The sequence below is a fragment of the Lepidochelys kempii genome, chromosome 4 (assembly GCF_965140285.1).
Source record: "Lepidochelys kempii isolate rLepKem1 chromosome 4, rLepKem1.hap1, whole genome shotgun sequence".
Lineage (NCBI taxonomy): Eukaryota > Metazoa > Chordata > Testudines > Cheloniidae > Lepidochelys > Lepidochelys kempii.
In genome coordinates, this window is record NC_136383.1 from 123,881,588 (window position 1) to 123,904,532 (window position 22,945).

Here is a 22,945-nt window from a genome sequence, read left to right on the forward strand (position 1 = left end):
ACAAAATGGCTTAGTCCTATCTAAGTAAAAGGCGATTGCTTGCCTGACATGGAGCGTATGCAGAGATGTCTCATGGGGAGTCTTGTGAGGTTTGGCATAAAAAGTAGGCTGGTTAAGGTGGAAACCACCTTAGGGAGAAATTTAGGATATGGTCTTAGAGTGACTGTCTTTGGAGAAGATTGTGTAGGGAAGATGGGCCATCAGGGCACTTATTTCATCTACTCTCCTTGCTGATGTTATTGCAACTAAGAAAGCTACCTTCATGGACATATGGAGAAGAGAGGAGGTAGCCAAAGGCTCGAATGGAGGTTTCATGAGAGCATGAAGAACCAGGCCAGTGAGAAATCATTTTATGGTGGGATGGGTAAAGAGTGAATAATCTTCTAACAGGTCATGGAAGGTGGTAAGCGCCGCCAGGTGTACTTTGATGGAGCTGAGTGAAAATCCGTCCTGTTTTAGTTTCAGGAGGTAGTCTAGAATGTTAGGGAGGATCACCGTATTGGGCATTAAGTGATTATGTGAGCACCAGAGGGCGAAACGCTCTTCCACTTCTGCAGATAAGTTTTACGAGTGGAGTCTTTTCTACTGTGCAAGAGGACGTATCGGACTTGGTCGGAAGAGGCTAGTTCATGGGTTTGGAACCATGAAGGAAACAGGCTGTCAGATGGAGCTTTAGGAGCTGTGGGTGAAGAACCCGTCCATTGGCCTGGGACAGGAGATCTGGCCTGTTGGGGAGAGCACGTGGATGACGGGAGGACATGCGGAGTAGATAAAGATACTACGTCTGTCTTGGCCAAGCTGGGGCTGTAAGGATGACCCAGGCCTTGTCGGCTACGATCTTCCGAAGAACACTGCGTAGCAGAGGGATTGCTGGGAAGGCATAGAGGAGAGAGTTGTTCCACGGGATGAGGAATGCATCTCCTATGGATGCAGTCCCGAGTCCCGCTCTGGAGCAAAACAGCCGACATTTTCAATTCTCCTTGCCACAACGCAGGTGTATTGATGGGGTGCCCCAGAGGGAGAAGAGCTGTTAAAGTATTGCGGGATGAAGTTCCCATTTGTGTTCTGTTGAGAAGTGTTTGCTGAGTGCGTCGGCAGTAGTGTTTTGGCAGCCTGGTAGGTAGGAAGCGATGATTTGTATTTGATGTTGTATGCACCAATTCCATAGTCGGATGGCTTCCATGCAAAGCGAATGTGATCGGGCTCCCCCCGTCTGTTGATGTAGTACATATGTGCTATGTTGTCTTTTGTTCTTTATGAGGGGAAGAAAGTGAAGGCATGCTCGCCTCACTGCTCTGAGCTCTAAGAGAGTTATGTGTAGGTGCGTCTCTGATGTGGACCACCTGCCTTGTGCCCCCCTAGATGCGCTCCCCAACTGATTAGGGAAGCGCCCATGGTGAGCATGAGCGTTAGGGATCGTTACTGGAAAGAAACCCCCGTGCAGAGGTTTTCTGGTCTTGTCCACCAATGTAGGGAAGCTAGAACATTGGGAGGAGGAGTCTGCAGCGTCCCTAAGGTGTGTCTGTTGGGTTTGAAATTGGAATTGAGCCAGCCCTGAAGACATCTCATGTGCAGCCTAGCATACTGGACCACGAAGGTGGTGGCTGCCATGTGACCAAGGAGCTGTAGACAGATTCTTGCCTGTGTCCTGGGACGAATAGAGAGCTTGCGTATGAGCTGCATGATAGCAAGGAATCTGTGATATGGGAGCAAGGCTCTGCTCTGGATTGAGTCAAGATGAGCTTCGATGAATTTGATCTGTTGTGTAGGTGTCAGGGTGGATTTTGGGATGTGTATTTGGAGGCCTAAGCTGTGAAAGAGGGATATGACGAAACGGGTAGCTTGAAGTGTCTCGCCATAGGAGTTGCCCTTGATGAGGCAATCGTCCAGGTAGGGGAAAAGCGTGATCCCATGTTCGTAGAGATGAGCCACGACCATGGCTAGAGTTTTGAAAAAGACTCTCGTTGCTGTGGAGAGGCTGAAAGGAAGAACTCTGTATTAAAAATGTCATGACCGATTGTGAATCATAGGAAGCTTCTGTGAGCTGGATGAATTATTATGAAAATAAGCTTCCTGTAGGTCAAGGGCTGTGAACCAGTTCCCTTGAGCCACTGCAGGAATTACTGTGCCCAGTGTGACCATCTTGAATTTTTGTATCCTCACAAATTTGTTCAGTTGGCGGAGATCTAGCATAGGCCTCCATCCCCTGGTCTTTTTCTGGGTCAGTAAGTAATGGGAGTAGAACCCTTTCCCTCGATGTTGCGTCGGCACAGGTTCCACTGCGCCTAGCTGGAGAAGGTGAGCCACTTCTACGCGAAGTAGGTGCTCGTGAGAGGAGTCCCTGAAGAGGGACGGGAAAGGGGGAAGGATAGGATAGAGTAACCGGATTGAACTATTTCGAGGACCCAGAGATCCTGTGTAATACGCTGCCAGGCATTGGAAACTCTGGTGGCGGTGGCCAAATGGGCAAGTAGGCTGTGGAATCAAGGGGTGGTCACGCAGACCCTCGACCAACGTTTCAAAATTGTTGTTTATTCCCGGATGGGTGGGAGGTGGTTGCTTGAGCTTGATTTTGTCTGCGCTTAGGGGGTCTACAGCGATTCTTATTTAAGTCATATGGTTTGGGTTGAGGCCGAAAATATTGTTGTGTGTGCAGTCTTCGGTAAGGTTTGTATCGTTGTCTCCTGGGAAGAGATGGGTGAATACCCGGGGTGTGCAGTGTTGCACTAGAATCTTTCATGGTGTGAAGTAGTTCATCCTTTTTTGGGAAAACAGTTTGTCTTTATCAAAGGGGAGGTCCTCCACTTTGGTCTGCAGATCTTTAGGGACACCAGATGCAGGAAGTCATAAAGATCATAACCACAGCAAAACCGCAGCAGTTGCAGTAGTACGGGCTGCTGTGTCCACCATGTCTACAGAGGCTTGTAGGGCCGTTCTGGAAATCAATTGGCCCTCTCTCAGAGTTAATTTAAAGTCTGCTCTCCTATCTTCTGAAATGTAGGAGGCAAATTCAAAAAGTTTATTGTTGTTATCAAAGTCATAGCTGGCGAGGAGTACAGAGTAGTTTGCAATTCTGAATTGTAGAGTGGAGGACGTGTAAACCTTGTGACCCAAGACGTCAAGGCGTTTTAGGTCCTTGTCTTGCGGGGTGGGCCGATATTGTGGCTGTTTCGCCCTTTGTGCGACTGCATCCATGACGAGAGAGTTCAGCTGTGGGTGAGAAAACAGGAAGTCAGCATTCTTAGCAGGAACATAGTATTTACATTCGGCCTTTCTGCAGGTAGGTAATAAAGAAGCTGGAGTTTGCCAGAGAGTGTCAGCTGGTTGCAAGAGTGCTTCATTTATAGGGAGTGCGATCTCTGAGGGTGCAGAGGGTTGAAGGATTCTGAGGAGTTTGTGTTGTGTCTCCTGAACCTCTTCTAGGGGGATGTCTTCACTCTTGAAAAGCTCTTGAAATTGTTTACAGTCCTCCACATCCTGTGGAGGTGGTGGGGAGAGGGCTCTGACTGGAGCAGATGGAGAGTTAGGGTTCGGTGAGTCAGGATATGGTTCGTAGCTCACGTTCTAAGGAGGGGGTTCAGGTATTCTAGAAGTGGACGGAGCTGGAGATCGAGGCACAGAAGCAGGTAGTGGTTTCATAGAAGAGGCCTGAGGATGAGTGGTAGGAGGATGTGGCAAAGGCATAGGGTAGGAGAACCCAGGTGCCATCCACGGGGGGGGGGGGGGGGCGGGCGCGAAGTAGGGAAACTGAGGCAGGTGGCTGTGGACCGTAACCTGAGGTGGAAGAGGTTCCAGTGGAGGAGGAGAGGCAGGTGGGGAGAACTCCGCCTGCTGCTGTATATCGGGTTCGCTGTCAGTGAAGGTAGCCAGTTCAGGTGGTGAGAGTGACTTTTCGAAGAGTGAGCCCTGCATATCCAGGAGTGGAGAGTTAGGCTCAGGTGGCACTGAGAAGTCACTCTGAGTGAGGAACTGTTGCTCCTGCTCCCTGGGCTGTGCTGAGCCTGGACTGTGCTCTGGCACATTAGTAAGTGAAAGTGTCAGCGGTGCCACGGGTCTGTTGGAGGTGCCCTGCAGGGGGTCCGCTGCTGGTGCTGAGGTAGGAGGCAGGCTCAGTGACGACATTCTTCCTGGCACCGTGGCTATTTTTAGCGCAGAGGGGGTCGGTGAGGACGTCCTTGTCGGCACCGGGTCAGAGTGCACAGCCGGCACCAAGGCTATTCTCAGCGCTGAGGCGCTCGGCGCCGCAGAAACCTTCCCGGTACGGGAGGTCGGGTTCCTGCCTCTGCGGAAGCCGCGGCTGAGACTTTAGAAAGAGCTGAGGCGCCCGCCTGTGGCACTGTCAGCACAGAGGGTAAGGATCTCGCAGGAGACCCTTTACCCTTGTCAGAGTCCTTTCTTGCCTTTGCTCCAAAGAGGGTGAAGCAACACTCCCCACTGGCTCGGATCTGGCTGGGGAGCGCGTAGGAGCGGGTTTAACTTTCCCCGTCTCCGAAAGCGGCTGCAGGGATTTTTCCATCAGAAGCATTTTAAGCCGCAGGTCCCTGTCATGTTAAGCCCTTGACTTGAGGCTCATACAATGGAGGCACATTGTGTGAAGTGCACCAGGGAAACCCACATTCCCACAATGTGAGTGCCCATCGGAAAGTGGCATGGAGTCCTGAGAAGAAACACACTTTTTGAATCCTGAAGCCCCTGGCATTGTGAACTAGAAATGGCAGGGGAGAGTGCCTCAGCAGGAGACAATTCTGAAGTGAAATTTTATTTTTTTTTAAACTAAGTAACTGACTATGTAACTATACTAAAGGAAGGGAAACAACTGGGATGTAACTATTTCTATATTCTTTGTTACTTTTTTCCTACAGAGACCTGGGAAGAGAAGTAGCACTGTCCCAAATCCCGTCTTCAGCCGGGGATGGTTGAGAAGGAACTGAGGGGGGTGCGGGATGCATGCGCTCAGGAAGATTCCAATGAGATAGGAGATACCAACTGAGCACCTGCATCCCAACCAAGCACTGCTACGATCTCCGATCAATGGTGCTGGGACGCACAGACACCTAGAGTGGAGCACCCACAGGGACAGCACTCGAAGAAAAACAATGATTACAGGATTAGAAGACGTGCCTTGTTATGAGTTATGTTTGTTATGTCAAAGTTTAATCTATTTCGCTTAACAAAGAGAAGGTTAAAGGGTGACTTGATTACTGTCTATAGGTAACTATAATGGGGAAGCAGAGGTTAGTCATGCTGTGCAGTAACCGTGGTTCTTCAAGATGTCCCTCCCATGGGTGCGCCACTTCAGGTGCGCATGTGCCTCTTGAACCCTTCATAGGTTTTCCAATAGCAGTGTCTGTTTGGCCTGCACATGCAGCATATACATCCTCATATCGCACACTGAAGCTACACAGGACTGCGCAGAACTGCCCTCAGTTGCTTCTCCATCCAATGTCCCACAGAGAACAGTGCAAAGCAGAAGGGAGGGAGGGCAGGTAGTGGAGAACCCATATCAAAGAACCACAGTTACTGCACAGGCTGAGTAACCTCATATTCTTTTTCAAGTAGCATCTGTATGGGTGTTCTACTTCAGATGACTCCCAATAGGGAGGAAGGAGCTTCAGAATTGAGTCCAGAACTGAAGACAGGACTGAATTACCAAGTACTACATCTGCATTAAAGGCATGGATCAAGGCACAGTGTTTAGAAAATGTATGTACTGTATGCCCATGTAGCAGCCTTACATACCTTGGACACTGGAACGTATCCACTCCACTGTGGGGATTAAGCACCAGCTACATCATAACAAGCAACTACACACACACAGAGATCCACCTTGACAGTCTCTAGGCAGAGACCTCCTGGATCTGTTTGTGATGGAAACGAGCAGTCTAACAGACTTCCAAAATTACTTGGTCCTATCTACATAGAAAGCCAATGCCTATCTAATATCAAGGCCCCAAATTCTCTGATTCTACAAGATGACGTGATAGCTAAAAAAAGGTAGTCTTCATGGATAAGTGAAGCAAAGAACAGATTGCCACTGCTTTGAATTGAGATCTTGTGAGACCTTTAAGTAGACCTTTAAGTTTCAGACAGGTTTCAGACAGTTTCTTTCTGAAGTTCGAGGACTCCCTTGAATGGTCCTGACTAGATCTGAAAGTTCAGAATCTGTCTGTGGGAAGGTATGCCCTGGCTGTCAATAACTCTATTCTCTGTACAGGGGTCAACATGGACTCTCTTACATTGAGCTTAATTCTTGGGAAAGAGAAAGGGCCATCTGAGTGGATGACAGTACTGCTTCATGGAACAGACCACTGAGCAGCCAGGTGTCAAGGTACAGGAAGACTAAAATCCTGAGGAAGGTAAGTGGCCATTACCAACTAAGTTCCCTCTAAGCTGCGTGGCCACGGGGCTGGGCAGCAGGCTATCAAGGGTTGCACAGGCAGGGAGAGGTGCCTCAGCCCCAGCCTAAGCGCTGCCATGTCTGGGGAAAGGGGCCTCTCCCCCGACCCCGGGCTGCTGCAGCGAGAGAGGGCTGGGGGGAGTCCTCTCTCCCTGCCACAGCCCGGTGCAGCCTGCACCCCAAACCCCTCATCCCTGGCCCCACCCCAGAGCCTCCACTCCAGAGCCTGCACCCCCAGCCAGAGCCTTCACTCCACCACACTCAAACCCTCTGCCCCAGCCCTGAGCCTCCACCACACTCCGAACCCCTCAGCCTCACCCCCACCACACCACTTCCATATTGGTGCACATAACAAAAGTCATTCCACACACGGACGTAAAAAATAAGGGAAAACATTGATTACTAGTAGGAGCTTTGAGAACACCGTTGGGGCCAAGGAAACGCCAAAGGGAAGTACTCTGTACTGATATCATTCCTACAGTAAAGTGTAAATATTTTCTGTAAGATGGGTTTATCGCTATGTGGAAATAAACTCCTTGTAGGTCAAGAGCCAAAAACCTATCTCCTGTCCCTACTGAAGGGATTACAGCAGCCAGGCTCATCATCCTGAAAAAATGGTTACTCACCTTCTCGTGACTGTTGTTTTTGAGATGTGTTGCTCATGTCTATTCCAATTAGGTGTCACCAGAAACTTTTTCCCCTAGCAGCATCCGTTGGGTTGGCTCTGCAGCCCCCTGGAGTTGCACCTTCATGGCATGGCAATAGGGCCCTGCTAACCCGCCACCTCCCCAGTTCCTTCTTTCCAGATACTCCGACAGAGGAGAAGGCGGGTGGGTTTGGAATGGATAGAAGCAACACATCGAGAAGGTAGGTAACCGTTTTTTCTTCTTTGAAAGCTTGGTCATATCAATTCCAATATGGTGACTCCCAAGCCTTACCTAGGAACTGCGGTTGGAGTTCCTGGAATCACTGACTGAAGTGCAGCCCTGCCGAACATTGCATCGTCCCTGGCTTGCTGGGTGATCTAGAGTAACAGGAAGTGAAGGTGTGGACTGAGGACCACACTGCCGCTCTACATATCTCCTGGATCGGGACCTGGGCCAGGAAGACCACCGACAATGCCTGAGCTCTGATGGAGTGCGCAATCAGAGCGGGGGCAGTGACCTTTGCCAGCTCATAACAAGCCTGGATACAGGATGTGATCCACGATGATATCCTTTGTGTGGACACTGGGAGGCCTTTCATCCTGTCTGCTACTGCAACAGATCAGCTGGTTTGACTTGCAGAACGGCTTAGTTCATTCAATATAAAATGCCAGTGCATGCCGCACATCCAGAGAGTGGAGCCTCTGCTCGCAGCTACTGGCATGAGGCTTCGGGGAAAAGACCGGAAGGAATAGGTCTTGGTTGGCGTGGAAATGAGAGACCACCTTCGGGAGAATGCCTGGTGAGGTCACAGTTGCAACTTGTCTTTGTAAAAAAAATGGTATATGGAGGGTCAGATGTGAGAGCCTTGAGCTCGGACACCTTTCTGGCTGATGTTATTGCAACCAAAAGGGCCACCTTATAGGAAAGGTAGAGTAGTGAGCATGTCGCTAGGGGCTCGAACGAGTGCCCCATCAGTCTCAAGAGTTCCAGGTTAAGGCCTCAAGCCAGGGTGAGACGCTGAATATGAGGATATAATCTGTCCAACCCTTTGAGGAACTGTCACACCATTTGGTTAGTGAAGATGGAGCGGCCATGTTCTCCTCGGTGAAAAGCTGAGATGGCAGCCACATGAACCTTTTATCGAGGAGCGAGACAAGCCCTGCTGTTTCAACTTTAGGAGATAGTCCAAGATAAAGGGGATCGACGATTGTGTCGGAGAGATATGGCTCTGCAAGCACCAATTCACAAATCTTTTCCACTTGGCTGGGTAAGTAGCTCTGGTTGAAGGTTTTCCGCTACCCAGAAGAACCTCCCCAAAGGGGTCTGAGCATGTGAGCTCTAGCGGGTTTAACCATGCAGCTTCCAAGCAGTGAGGTGGAGAGATTTGAGATTGGGATGCTGAAGACCGCCGTGATGTTGAGTGATGAGGTCCAGAACTAACGGTAGAGTGACTGGAGTATCCACCGATAGCTCAAGTAGCATGGTGTACCATGCTCACATGGCCAGGCCGGTGACACCAGGATCACCGAGATTCCGTTGTTCTGGATCTTGAGGAGGACCTTGTGAACCAACAGTGTAGGAAGGAGAGAAGAAACACACCTGCCAACGAACCCGGACTGTGGTTCAGGAAGGAGTAGAATTGTAGGCACTTCCTGTTGCCCCTTGTGGCAAACAGATCCATCTAAAGAACTCCCCACTGTTGGAAGATACTGTTTATTATGTCTGGGCGAACAGACCACTTGTGATTGTGAAAAGACCTGCTGAGATGGTCTGCTAGCTTGTTCTGAGACCCAGGGAGATAGGACGCTTCCAAGAGTATGGAGTGTGCTATGCAGAACTCCCAGAGTTTGAGGTCTTCCTGACACAGGGGAGAGGAGCATGCTCCCCACTGTCTGTTGATATAAAACATTGCTGTTGTATGGTCTGTCAGGACAGATATGCACTTGCGCTCCAGGAGAGGGTGAAAGGCCTGACATGCCAGCTGGACCGCCCTGAGCTCCCTCACATTGATGTTAAGCATCAGCTCTTCCAGAGACCAGAGGCCCTGAATTCTGTGCTCTCCAAGGTGTACCCCTCACCCCATGCCGAGGCATCGTTGGTCAGACATAGGGAGTGATGGAGTCTGGAGAAAGTGACCCCTGCACATACCAAGTGTGGGTTGAGCCACCAATGAAGAGACTTGAGAATCCCCGGTGGAAGGGTAACTACCTTGTCTAGGCTGTGCCTGCTCGGTTGATACACAAATGCTAGCCAAGCTTGGAGAGATCTGAGTCACGCATGTTGTGCTACATATGTGCAAGATGACATGCGTCCTAGGAGTTTCAAGCAACTCCTTACTATGGTTATAAGGAATCGCTTGATGTCCTGTAGGCCAGATGGATGTGGATGTGAAAATAAGTATCCTATATATAGAGAGCTGTAAACCACATGCCTCCTTCCAAAAATGGAATGATGGCTGCTAAGGTGACCATCCACTCACCCAAGTTTCATATGAAATGATCGAGACAACAGCAATCCAGGATTGGTCTCCAACTGCCCTTCTTTTTGCCTTTCAGAAAGTAGGTAGTAGCCTGTCCCTAGATAGTCCAGAGGAACCTGCTCTATTACCCGTCTTTGCAGTAAAGAGAGTCCACCTCTGGGGTGAGCATGCTGTCGTAAGAGTGGTCCCTGAAGAGGTGCCAGAGATTGGGTTGCAGACGAGGTTGCCTTATGAATTTGATCATATAGCCATAGTGGATATTTAGCATCCACTTGTCCGTTATTGAACTCCAAGCTAGTAGAAAGAGTGCTAGCCGACCCCCCGAAGAGTGGGATAGTTGACAGCTCTCTAATGTTCCTCAGAAATATCTTCTCTGAGAGGGTTGCATGTGTGAGGAGGAAGGCTGTGAAGGCAGACTTGAAGGTGAGACTGTTGAATCTTTCTGCATTTGCATGGTAGCTTGTATGGGGGAAAACTGGGAAGTCCTGTATGGTTGTGTGGGTGGTGGTTGGTAGAAATTTATGATTGGGTGCAAGTGTGTAGATACCCAGAGAGAAAAGTGTGGCTTTTGAATCCTTTAGGGTGTGGAGGGAATCATCTGTTTTCTGATTTAAAAGATGAGATTCATTGAAAGGGAGGTCCTCAATGGTATTTTGTACCTCCCTGGAGAAACTAGAGCAATGATACCATGATTTCCTCCACATGAAATGCCCGTAGCCATCGAGCATAAGGAAGTGTCTGCCACATCTACCGCTGATTGAAGCATTGTCCTCTCTAATAGTTTCCCTTCCTCCAAGATGGGCTGGAACTGGGTTTCATCTTGTTATGGCAGTTTCTCAACTAAATCCTCCAGTTTGCTATAATTCAAGAAGTCATATTGCTTGATAGTTTGAAATCCTAAACTGGAGACTTGCTGAGGAGAAGACCTTGTATCCCAGAAGGTCCAACTCTTTGCTCTCCTTATCAGCCAGAATGGAGCGTGGGTGTTGCTGTCTGGACTGTTCTGTTGCAACTTGTATCACAAGGGAATGGAGGGAGCGGGGAAGGTGTGGGGGAAATGAGAAAAAAAACTCCGATCCCTTAGCTGGTACATAGTATCGCTTTTCTACCCCCTTGGGGGCAGACGTGCACATGGCCGGAGTATGCCAAACTGTTTGAGCTGGCTGAAGAATGGAATCGTTGATTGGCAGGGCAATCCTACCTGGTACCAAAGACTGAAGCATGTCCAGGAGCTGATGTTGCGTGTTCTGTACTTCCTCCAGAGCGACGTGAAGGTCACCTGCCACGCTACACAGATGTTTGAACTGCCGAAAGTCATCTGGGGCGTGAGAGGAAACCGAAGTCACTGCAGCATCTGATGAGGAAGACAGAAAGCGCCCATGCACTGGAACTGGACTGAGCAGTTCTTCCTCCATGATCAGTTTGGCGCACCTAATTGAGGGTGCTCTAGATGGAGAGAGAGGTGACATCTCCCTTGCAGAACAGGCAGATTCGGAGGATGAGTATTGGGGATAGGATCCCCAACAAGGCCAGCATGATGGATCCAGTGGGTGCTGCACAAAGCCTCAGGGTGTAGGGAACCAGTGGCTCCTCTGTGGTTGGAAAAAGAGGATATTGCCACAATGTAGACCGTGTCTTCAGGTACTCGGAGAGGCAGTAAGGGATGGGCTGACCCTGTGCTTCTTCCGAATCCTCTGAGCACAGAAGCTCAGACCCCGGTTCCATTGGCAGTACTGTTGGAACTGGTGGAAGCGTGTGGACCACTGGAGGATGTGATGAAAGATGCCTTGAGACTGTGGTATGTCTTGGGTGGGAGATCTGATCCCGCAGAGGTGGATGGGAGTAGAAGGCATGGAGATCACAGTTCTCTCAGGGCAAACAATTTGTGTGGCTCTGGCACTTTTCCAGACCTCTCTGGCATTAACGGCACCCTTTCCATAGCCGGAGCGGTGGACTTCCCCAGAGCCAACAGGTCCCATACCTTAATGGAGACTGTCGGCAATGTCATGGCTTGGTACCTGACACTGGCAGATCTGCTGGTACATGCATTTTCTTGTAATGCTTGTGTGTCTTGGAGCACACTGCTTCCCCATTGCTGGAACTCCTGGAAGGCGCATCTCCCTTCTTTGGTTTAGAGGAAGACTTAGTGCCATGCTTATGTGAATGCTTCCTTACTTCTTGACTAGGCCCTGGCATGGGGTCCATAGTGGTGGTATCACTGGAGTCGGAATCTATGTAGCCAGATACACGCTCCTGGCTATCTCAGGCTGATGCATGCACCGGGTTTCCTGGCCTGGGTCTGACTGAGGTCTCATGGTGACTTCCATGAAGTGCTTTTTGAGGCGGGGATCCTAGCCTTCTTGAGTATGACTTGGGAAGGACTGGCAGACTCTGCACCAGGATGAAATATGGGCTTCTACCAAGCAGTAGAGCCAGCATTGATGTTTGTTGCTGATCAAGACGGAACATGGGAAGAAGGTGCAGCTGGCAGAAGGTTCAGATTTTAAAGCCTGGGATCTTTGGCATAGTCCAGTACCCATGCATGGGTACGGGGTGGAGGGTTTAAAAATAAACAGATTCCCGCCAGAAGTCCCAAATCAACTCTAAATAACTACTAAAATGAGTAAAAACTATGTAAAAACAGCTAAACATTACAAAAAAAAAAAAAAGAAAACCCACTATACACATAAGTCCCTACCAAATTCATGGTCCATTTTCTCAATTTCATGGTTGTAGTATTTTAAAAAAGTCAATTTCACGATTTCATATGTTTACATCTGAAATGTCAGTGTTGTAACTGTGGGGGTCCTGATCCAAAAGGGATTGTGGGGGTGGGGTCGTAAAGATGTTGGGGGACGGGAGGGGGAGGTCATGGGACTGCTGCCCTTACTTCTGTGCTGCCTTTGAAGCTGGGCTCTGAAGGTAGTGCAGCCACAGCACTTCCTGCAGCCAGGAAAGGTACCTGGAGGTGGGTCTGAGAGCGGCCAGGTAGGGGAAGAGGAAGTCCCATTCCTCTCCAGCCCCGGGACTACTACTTGGGCCCCAGGGCACGGTAGGAACACCCAGATGGATGCCCCCAGCCCTGTCCCCTTCCCCTACAATAGTTAGATTTCACGGAGATCTGATTTCACAGTCTGTGAGGCATTCTTCATGGCTATGAATTTGGTAGGGCTCTATATATACACGCACACTATAGTGCTGACCCAGGCCATGTGATGGTGAGAATATGCGGTTGGTCTGCCCTGCCCTTTATCACCTCAGATGAAACCATGAGGAAAAGCGAGGGCGCATGCATGGACTAACAGACACTACTTCTTTCAAATCCTCCAGCTCCAGACACATGGTGCACATACGTAAACCCTCAGTGGAATACAGTTGGGACTATCACTCCAAGAAGAACTGCTTTATTTGAAAGGGGGCGTTTGTTTTTAATATGTTTCTGATTCAAAGAGCATTCAAAGAGTAGTAATCCAGATGTTCCTAACTGCAGACTATTTCATCCCACTATCAAAAGCTTTCAAAACCCAGTTGGCTTTCTCTAAATATAGAAATGGTTGTAATTTGCAATATAATGGATTCCAAAACCATTTGGTTGCTAAGATATTCTAGATAGATTTCGTAGCAACATCTAGAGAATTAAGGTTGCCCAACAATTTCCTTTATAAATCAGTTTTCAGTTACTTATAAAACTTTGCTGAACTTTAACTGTCTGGTTAAATTTTCTCATGCTCATTCAGGATGATCCTAAAGTCAGAGGAGTGCTTTTGTTATTCTGGTGAAAAATTTAACCAGATTTGTTCAAATTATAAAACTCAGGGGGATGATAAAAAAATAATCATAATTTACACATACTAAGTAGAGCTTTTGCTTGCTGCTAAAATCTTTGAAGATTTCAGCTGTACTGAGCATGCTGCCATCTCCTCAGAGCTTCCTATACATCGCCATGGCATTCCCTAAACTGCTCTAGATGGTACACAAACAAAGCAGCAGCTGCTAAATATCTTTTAGTCTATGGGAAGGTGGGCTCTGCTGGGAATCAGAAGACCATCAGTTGTAGTCTCAGCTCTTCCGATTTGCTATTAATTTCATTCACCTTACAGCCTATTATTATTGGGCAAGGGCACACACCCTAACCTTAAGAGGAAGGAAAGTAATAGGTCTCCCTGCCATTTTACAGAGGTTGCACAAGGGAATTTCTAGCAGAGCTGGAAATAGAAATCAGCTGTCTAATATGGCAGACCCAAGACTCATCCCTTAGCCTTTCAGAATGAATGTGCCAAATCTATGTGCTTGATTAGGCTGCCTGTAAGCACTAGAGTATTCTCCTCTCCAGAGTCAGAAATTCGGATTCCCAGCATTCTTTAGCTGCCTAGCAAATAACTGATTAAGTCATTAGGAAAGTGTGTGTCATGTTCCCCTCTAGCGGCTAGACCACACAGAGGACAACAGTTATTCCCTCATCTTAAATGGTAGAGATCTATAAAGGTCCTGGGTTCAAGCCCTGGTGAGGACCCATACTGCAGGTGGTCAATATGGTTCCACATAGTGGAATTTGTGTTTTGATTTTTTAAAAGCTTAGGAAATTACATTTAAAAAACTGTCAAATAAAATGTTATGATAATATAATAAAAACTTTATTACATTAGAGATTATTTGTCCTAGAGGACACCTGCCTCATTCAGTGCACAGAACAAACAGAATGAGGAAGAGGGGTTGCAGGAAGAGACATAATGTTCATGTGTTTAAGGCAATAGCTTAGGACCCAAGAGAGCTAGGTTCATTTTTGGCTCCACCACACTTCCTATGGGATGCTGGGCAAGATTATCATTTAAACACAAGATCATCCTTACTCCAGAGGGGTATAAGGAGGGCCTTTGTCCACATCCTATTAGACTACAGACCTCCACAGACTTTGGACAATTGTTGAGAGCTTTTTTTTTGTGGGGTGGGGTGAAAGACTGCAATTTCCCTTTCCTCCTAGGTAGCTAAGTAGAGCATTTGGGAAACTGGAAGACAAGGGTACAAGTAGTATTGAATAAATCCACTAACTTATGGGGAATGGTTGGGTTAAGGATAAACAGAAAGCCAGAAAGGGTACTTGGGAACATGAGTTTATGCATTAAAAATAAATGTAAAGAGGAACTAACAATGACTAAATAAAAGGTCAGTAGGGGATAAATATTTAAACATAAATTAATAAAAAACGGCACTAAGACAATGGCACTAACAAAACATACCATCACAATCACTTTATTTTATGTTCTATTCCTTCCTTAACCTCATCACCACTTTTTGTCTGTGTCTTTAGACTAGAAACTTTTCGAAATAGGGATTAGCTTCTTAAACATCTGTGGAATTCCTTGTAGGTTTTGGCTGCCATTGTAAAAAAATATAACTTACTTTTCAGGTGTTCGGTCAACTAAGAGAGGGAAGAGATTTCTATATGTGTAAAAAACAGAACACAAATAGAACAACACTTACACTTATTCGCGTAACAAAAAACACTAACCTCATCTCTGTGCTTCTGACAAAAGACCAAAAACTGAGACACTGCATCTCCCTTTCTGCTTCGTGGAGTGGATGCTGCAGCTTTCTTTCTACTGATGGGAGAGCCTATCCCTCTTTTGGCTTCTCCTTGTTCAAATGCCTTTTGGGGGGTAGTATTCTTAGTCTCTGACTGACCACTTTCTTGTGCGTCATTAGTCGCAAGCAATTTTGATGTCCTCCTCCTTCTCTTGCCAGGAATGCCAGACTCCTTCATCGATTTCAGACTTTGAGTGGTTTCTTCATTCGAGTAACATGACTCATCTATTTCCTCTAATGGTTCCACAGCAATACCAGCCTCCTTTGCCACTCGAGGATTAAGATGAGGCCTGTCCCTAATGTAGATAAAGGTGAACTTGGCTTTCCGTTCTTCCACTGTCATGCCTAATGCTTCACTAGCTTGCTTAATGCCCATCTCCCACTGAGGTCGCAGTTTCCCAGAAACAGGCTTTAACATCTGCAAGAAAAATATAAGCCAGTTTGAGACGTTTACTTTTAATTACAAAACATCAATACTAATTAAAAACAATCAGAAGAAGGTTGAGTATACAGTATGTCTATATTCCAAATATTCCAGCATCTGTATGAATGGTCCTGATATAGAGGAAGAACTAAATAAATCTTTCTGTGCGTGAATCAGTGACATTTGTCAATTTGCAAAAAGTAATGAGCATTCACTGAGCCATCATGCATTCTGTGTTTTTAAATGTGAAATGCAAAACTAGAAGATCCCACAAAACAAGCAGTCATGAAAGCGCTCTAGATTGTGTTTCTCCAGTGATTAGATACCAGATGACATTTCTATAACAATGTAAAAAGGCTGCAAAAAAAAAAAGGGGGGGGGGGGTAGGATGTAGCCTCTTACCTTTATTTTCTCAGCTTTAATGAGGGCTTGTTTTGCACTTTCCTGGCATAATTGTTCAAACTGTTCTTCTCCTTTGAATGACACAAGGCTCTTCTCAAATATCCAAGCTCGTTCTGGGGCATCACCAAAAAACTGTACATGATACTGACGAAAACTCTTTTTTTGTCCTGAAAATTTAACAGTAAGTTTATACAAGTTACTGGGTTGGTTTTGGTTTATAATACTTTCACACTTTGAAATCCTTCAGTAAATTGCAGTATGAAGAGCAATGACAAATATAGTTTGTCCAGTTTTCATTCTAAAATCCGATTAACAGTTTGACTCTCTTAGTAAGCTAATCTATGAAGCTTCATGTAAAAGAAATTACTCCAATTCCTATGTTAATCCAAACAGAACCTTCAGACGCAGGTAGAGCAGCAGTATGATCATTGTGCTGGCCATTTATTTTGGAAAAAGGAATGTTGGTCTTATGCTTAAGACACCAAAGTGGGACTCAAAAGATCTAGGTTCTCTTCCCAGCACTGCTAAAGACTCCTTGTGTAACCTTGGACAAATAAGCTGGTCTCTGTATCCCAGTTTCTCATCTACAAAATGTGCATAGTTCTAACTTTTCTCCCCTTAAGAATGCTTGGAGGTTAAATTAATGTTTCTGAGGCACTCAAACACACAGGAAACTTAGAGCAGAGAGCTGATCTATCTACACACGTTAAGGGTAAATTGGTCACATGGTAACTGAATGAATAGCACTTGGTGATCTCTTCAAAACCAGAGGTATGACACACATACTTGGGTGCCAGATAAGTGGGTTAAAATCAGTTTCTTCTGTTATAAACCAGGTGTTAACTTTAAGATTAATTTAGAGGATCTAAACAGAGGCTAGAAAGGCTCTTTCTTTTGCCTCCCACAATAAAATGTTTGGTTTAAAAATAAATAAGGTAGGATAAGTTTAACTAGAGAACACTGGGTTATTGGTCTGGATAGAAAGTTTCTCCTTACACCCAGATGACACACAAATCTTTTATTAAACTGAAGTTAAGTTTGCAGGCTTTGGGAACTGTGGCTTTGGGAAGAAGACAGGTAAACAATTATTCAGATGAAATTCCAAGGCCAGCTTGGGATGAATTTTGGGGGAAGTTTCAGCACCGCTTTCTCTCTATTGACTGTTGTGTAAAGAGAATCAAACAAATTGCTATAGCTCGCTCTTCTCTCCAACAGGATTGCAACTAGGAAGATTGCCTTCAGAGTGAGATGATGGAGCGTTCTGAAAGATCGTCAAAGGGAGGCTCCAAGAGTCTCAGAAGAACTATACTGAGATCCCAAACAGAAGTAGCTTCTCTAACTGATGGGTAAGTATGGAAGAGCCCTTTCAGAAACTTGGACACCACTGGAAATGATTGAAAAAGACTGCACTAAGCGATGGCAAACAGATCACTACAAGACAGACCTTTAACTAAGTGAAAGCCAACTCTTTAAAATGCAATAAGTAGTTGAGGAACTTCAGTACAGATGCCTGCACTGGGTCCAGCCCCTGCTGGGCTGTCCATATTGAGAATCAATCCTATTTTGATAAGTAAGTCTTTCTGGTTGATTACTTCCTGCTCTTTATCAGGATTTCCTGGATTGACAGGGAACAGTCTCTGTCCATGGTACTTAACCAGCCAACGCCTGAGCTGTGATTTGAGGTCTGGTTGATGTATCTTGCAGTGGTGTTGTGAAATCAGATGTGGGTAGTCTGGGAGCTATATGGACGGTTAGATGGACATACATACCAGATCCATCTACCAAAACTGCCATGACCAGTAGGGAGTCATGAGGCTGATGTGTCTCAATTAATCTAGAATATCACTCTGAGAAGCAGAGGAATCAGTGGAAAGGCATAAGGAGGCCTTGGGACCATTGAGAAAGAAGGAGTCCAGTAACAAATCCAGGCTCATGCTCCATCTGGAACAAGAGTTCTGACATTTGGTATTGTTGTTGGTGGCATACATGTCTACCCTGGAAATTTCCCAATGAAGGAATATCTGTTCCAATGATGGAGCTCTGCGGTGACCACTCGTGACTGGTAACTGACTGCCTTCTCACAAAGTCTACCAACTTGCTGCTATCTTGTGAGAGGTGAAGAGCCATTAGGGTTATCCCATTTCAGTGGCAGCATGACCACAGTTCAATAGCTTCCAGACCAAAAGAATGAAGAAAAGCATATAGCTCCTCATTTATGTAGTGCATTGTGGACTGTTAAGGAAAAGTTAGCACATGTGACTCCATTTTGGTTTGGGGCCCACCATTGTTTAAATGCCAGCACATCATACACCAGGAGGAGTGATCCTTAGATACTGAATCCCTGTGAAAATCCTCCTTGTCTCTAGCCTGCCTTGACTTCCAGTATCTGGTTTTTGTCAGTCTCTAACTCCCTGTCTCTTGGCCTTGATGTGAGGCCTCCCATCCTGATAATAAAAGTTACTGATGCATGGCTTTATGACCATGCTGTGTAATTAACATACTGGTATAGCACGAGTATCCCCCACCAAGCAGGGATAGGTGGTAGATAAGACAAGGGTTTGTTTATTGGCTAAGGTTTCCGATGCACGAGGGCAACATGCTTTGCTAAAAAGTATATAACCTTTGTATAATCTGTATTCAGGGTCCCCTCCTGGCTAGCAGCGGGGCACCACGCTCGAGCATAATAAACTTAGTGTCTTTTGGGAACTCTGCAGTTGTGGACTTTATGTGCCTCAGCCTAGATTCGAACTGTGCATGACCTATCAGGTGTAATTCGCAGCATTTGTATGCGTGTCCTATCAGGTGTAATTCGTAACAGGACATGTTAGCCACCAGGATCTGCACTTTTGAGTTCGGGAGAACAGGCAGTATGGCTATGCAAACTTGCCTGATAGCCTTGAGCTTCAGGGCCTTTACAGGAAGCTTCATGTCCTCTATTGGCCAGGTCCTTTGCATTCATAGGTAGTCCAAGTTGGCTCCCCAATTTTTCCCTCACATAGTCGTGATTAGTCACTATAAAGAAGGGAACCGACACCGGCACTCCTCCATGTATGTTCTTGGGTTCCTGCTACTACCTCAGTTCTGTGATGATGGGAAGAGGGAACCATGACTTTTTTGCTCATATAGAGTGTTTCAGGAGTACGGACTTGATATGAGCCAGAGTCACAGGATGAAGCCTAGCCAGTGGCATGCACACTGACATATGGCCCAAACAGCCCCACACGTATCTGTACCATCATACTCAGGTTTATCTATCCCAATTAACAGAGATTGCATTAACAAGAACCTGTCTTGGGAAGGTATGCTCTCACTGATGTGGAGTTGAAGACCCCAATGAACTATCATTTGTGATTAACAGGGTTAGTATTTTGTCAGTTATTTTTAGTACAAGTCATGGACGGGTCGTGGGCAATAAACAAAATTCATAGAAACCTGTGGGAATGCGGGAGTTGAGAGCTCAAGCCCCGCTGCAAGGGAGGGGAAGGCTCTAAGGCCCCCACCACCAAAGAGCTCTGGGACCCCACCAGCTAACAGCTCCAGCCCAGTCACCCCAGGGCTGAAGCAGAAAAATGTCATGGAGGTCTCAAAGTCACGGAATCTGTGACTTCCATGACAATCTTATCCTCAGTGATGAGATAAGATGATTTTCATAGTTCAGCAGAAGATCTAGCTGTTAACACAGGAAAAGGGCATTTTTGAAGCTTGCCATTGTCTCCTTTTGAAATACACCTCCAATCAGCCAACTGTCCAGGCAAGTGTAGATGTGAGTGCTCTTCCTTCACAGATAGGCTGCTACTATTCACAGGCACTTTGTGAAAACTCTCAGTGCCATGGAGAGCACTGGTAATGATTAATGCCCACTGTGAATCTTAGTAACTTCCTGTGGGCCAGGTGGATGGCTGTGTGGAAGTAAACATCCTGTAAGCTGAAAGCCACGAACCAGTCTTGAATCTGAACATATGGAATGACAAAGGCAGGCACTATCATCCTGCATCTGAGGTAGCACATGTATTATTCAGCCTTCTCAGGTCTAGGATAGGATAAATACTCCTTTTTTTCTTCAGGATAAAGAAATACCAGGAGAAACAGCCTCTTCCCTTCTATTCTGTAAGTATCTCTTCTATGGCTCCTAGATAAAGCAAAGGCCACTTCTGTTTGTAATAGGTTCTCATGAGAAGAATCACTGAAAAAGGATGGGAAATCATAGAATATCAGGGTTGGAAGGGACCTCAGGAGGTCATCTAGTCCAACCCACTGCTCAAAGGAGGATCAATCCCCAATTTTTGCCCCAGATCCCTAAATGGCCTCCTCAAGGATTGGGCTCACAACCCTGGGTTTAGCAGGTCAGTGCTCAAACCACTGAGATATCCCTCTCCCCCCAAAACCAGTGATCCAGCTGAGGCAGAAACTGATATGGTAGCCTTGGTCAATGACGTCTACTACCCATTTGTCAGCTTTGATGGACACCCGGGTGCTGTGGAAAAGGGGCAAGGTGGTTCATGGAGGTGGAAACACGCTCTGGATTGGCACACGTGACTCTTGATGCTCCCCTCAAATCTGCTCCCTCAGATGGTGTTGGATTAATCGCGTGGAATACCTGGACCTTTTCTTTTGTGGGCAGTCTGGCTGTCAACCATGGGAGTACCACAGTGTCCTCAATCCATGGTTTCCTATAGAGACCAGGTGTATAGGTTTTCAGGGACAATAGGATGGCCCTTGAATCATTAAGGAAATAAGTACTTTGTTCTTTGGCTAACGAGCTCCATTCCATCAAAGGGCCAATCCTCTACTGTGGCTTCTACCTTGTATGGTATGCCAGATACTTGAAGCCACGAGCCCGAGCTCATTTTGACAGCCATGGTCATCAATCTTGTAGCTGTGCCAAATGTGTCCATAACGGTCTGCAAAGATGTTCTAGCAACAATCTGGACCTCTCTGATAACTTTCCTTTCCTGCAGGAGTTTTGACAGGGAGTGGATGACCCTCTCCCAGATGAGAAAGTGTTGTTTTGCAAACATATCCTGGTAGTTCACAGCCTGGAGCTCCATATGGCAAGGAATGTGTCTTGCATCCAAATAAGACCAGCTTCTTAAAGATCATTGTCCTTAACTATGCCACTGTGAACTTGGAATTTACCTGCAGTGACAACACAGCGAGCGACCCTCAATTTGGATGGGTACATAAGTTTTCAAAGTCTTTTGGAGGCACCAGGTATTTCTTCTCCACTCATTTGGAAGTGGGAGGAAGAATGGCAGGGGGTTGTCACAGTCCTTTAGCCAGCTCAAAGAACATCTTGCTGATAAGAAAGGAGATCATGGTCAGAGCTATAGAGCTTGAGACATCAAAAAACAATGGGACTTCTATATGAGTGTTTCTTCAACATATGTGATGTTCTCAGTGTGGGACAGGAGGTCCTGGAATACTTTAAAGTTGTCAGTTGCTGGTATGAAGACTAGTGCCAATGCCTCATCTCATGATGAGGATGACTCCTTGGGTAGCGATGGGGATTGCCACTGTCACTCCATTTGCCTCATGTTTTCAGAAGCTATTGTCTGGCTCAAGTGTTGGTGGTATAGCCACTGATGCCACTAGGGAATGATATCGCCTCCTCTTTCTGGATGTCTGTGAACGGTCTTGCTCCTAGACACTTGCGACAAAAGTAAGACCAATATAGCCAAGGTGGCACGCTATAGGAATATTGGCCTGGTTGAGGCTGGCTGGCCCAATGCCGTTCATGGGTGGATGTCTCAGTTAGAGTAGCCTACTGTGCTCCCTAGTGACTCTCTTCAAAGGTGGGAGAGGGAGCTCTACTAGACATTGGAGAAAAGGAGTGGCTCAACAAGAGGAGGAGTAGATCTCTTCAAACGGCTGTCTCATATTGTGATTATTTCCAGTGCCAGTCATCACTTCAGTGCAAAAGATGTCCTCCACACAGAACACTGAGTTCTCCAGGCTGTAAAACAGCCGTCTGCAGGGTACAGTCATGGGGAATCAAGGTCAGTACCTATTCTTGTACCCCACATGCTACTCCAGTTTTTGTGGAGGACATAGGAAGAGTTTTGTTTCAAGTCCTCCTTCTGGGACTGTCCTTGTCTGGAGCTATGTTAAGGCTCCATCTGCCTGCGTCTCACCAAGTCACCTTTTCATGAGGAACTGGTGCTGGCTTTATTGCCAAATCTGGCTTGGTCACTGTACTCTTAGCCTTTTCACTGACTGAACCTGGAGTGTGGTGCCTGCTTGAGGGAGTGCTGGCTGATGTGATTTTTTTCAGCCTCACTTTGATAGTTAATTACCTCTGGATCTGAAGTGACCTGCACAGATTACTAACAGGTGGTAACATGAACATCCCCTGGATTTGCAGACCTTGCGGACAAAGACTTGTGCACAGACCATATATCTGGCATGTGGCTCTCTCCTAAGTAGAAGAGTTATCAGCTATGTTCATCCTTCAAGGAATCAGCCCTTTGCAGAAAGGAAGGGTTTGAACCCTTAGGATTTACTATCTACCACGAAGCATGGTAGTGGGCACAAAGCATCTGGCTCTGCTGTAAGAATGTATACAGAGGGGACTGACTTGTCCAACTGGAGGAAAAAGCAAATGGAAATGTGAAGGTAAAGTTCCTCTGCAATAGATAAAATCAAGTTCAAGTCTCTAAAGAGAGTAGCAGGTCAGGCACTCGTGTTCTTCCTCACTGCCTGAGCGGTAAGAAGGAAGTTTGTGATCACTCTGCTTTTTATGCTCTTACCCAGAAGCATGAGGTGGCACAGGACATATGCACCCCTGACAGAAACTGCTATTCAAAAGATTTTGATCTCAGGTGTATGCACACCTACAGTGGAATCTGAGATCCACGCTGAAAACATACTCAAAGAACTTTTCCTTCTTTACTGGCAAGACATCTTAGTTCTCGGTTTAAACTTGACATCTTTGTGCAAGAAAAAGGGCTATTCCCCCCCTGCCCAACAATAATGTAAAATATAGGCCTCCGGCAGCCATTTGACATCACAGATAG

The 22,945-nt window shown here is 46.6% G+C and overlaps 1 protein-coding gene across 6 annotated transcripts in view; it reads right to left on the reverse strand.

Annotated features, from left to right (window-relative positions):
* Positions 1-22,945, reverse strand: part of NSD2 (nuclear receptor binding SET domain protein 2) — a 151,738-nt gene that overhangs the window by 80,845 nt on the left and 47,948 nt on the right. For all 6 annotated transcript variants that reach the window (XM_073342741.1, XM_073342742.1, XM_073342743.1 and 3 more), the window contains 2 exons: positions 15,933-16,099; positions 15,033-15,524 (listed from right to left, as the gene is read on the reverse strand). In XM_073342741.1, the coding sequence (XP_073198842.1) occupies positions 15,033-15,524; positions 15,933-16,099 (659 nt within the window). The remainder of the gene's footprint in view (positions 1-15,032; positions 15,525-15,932; positions 16,100-22,945) is intronic.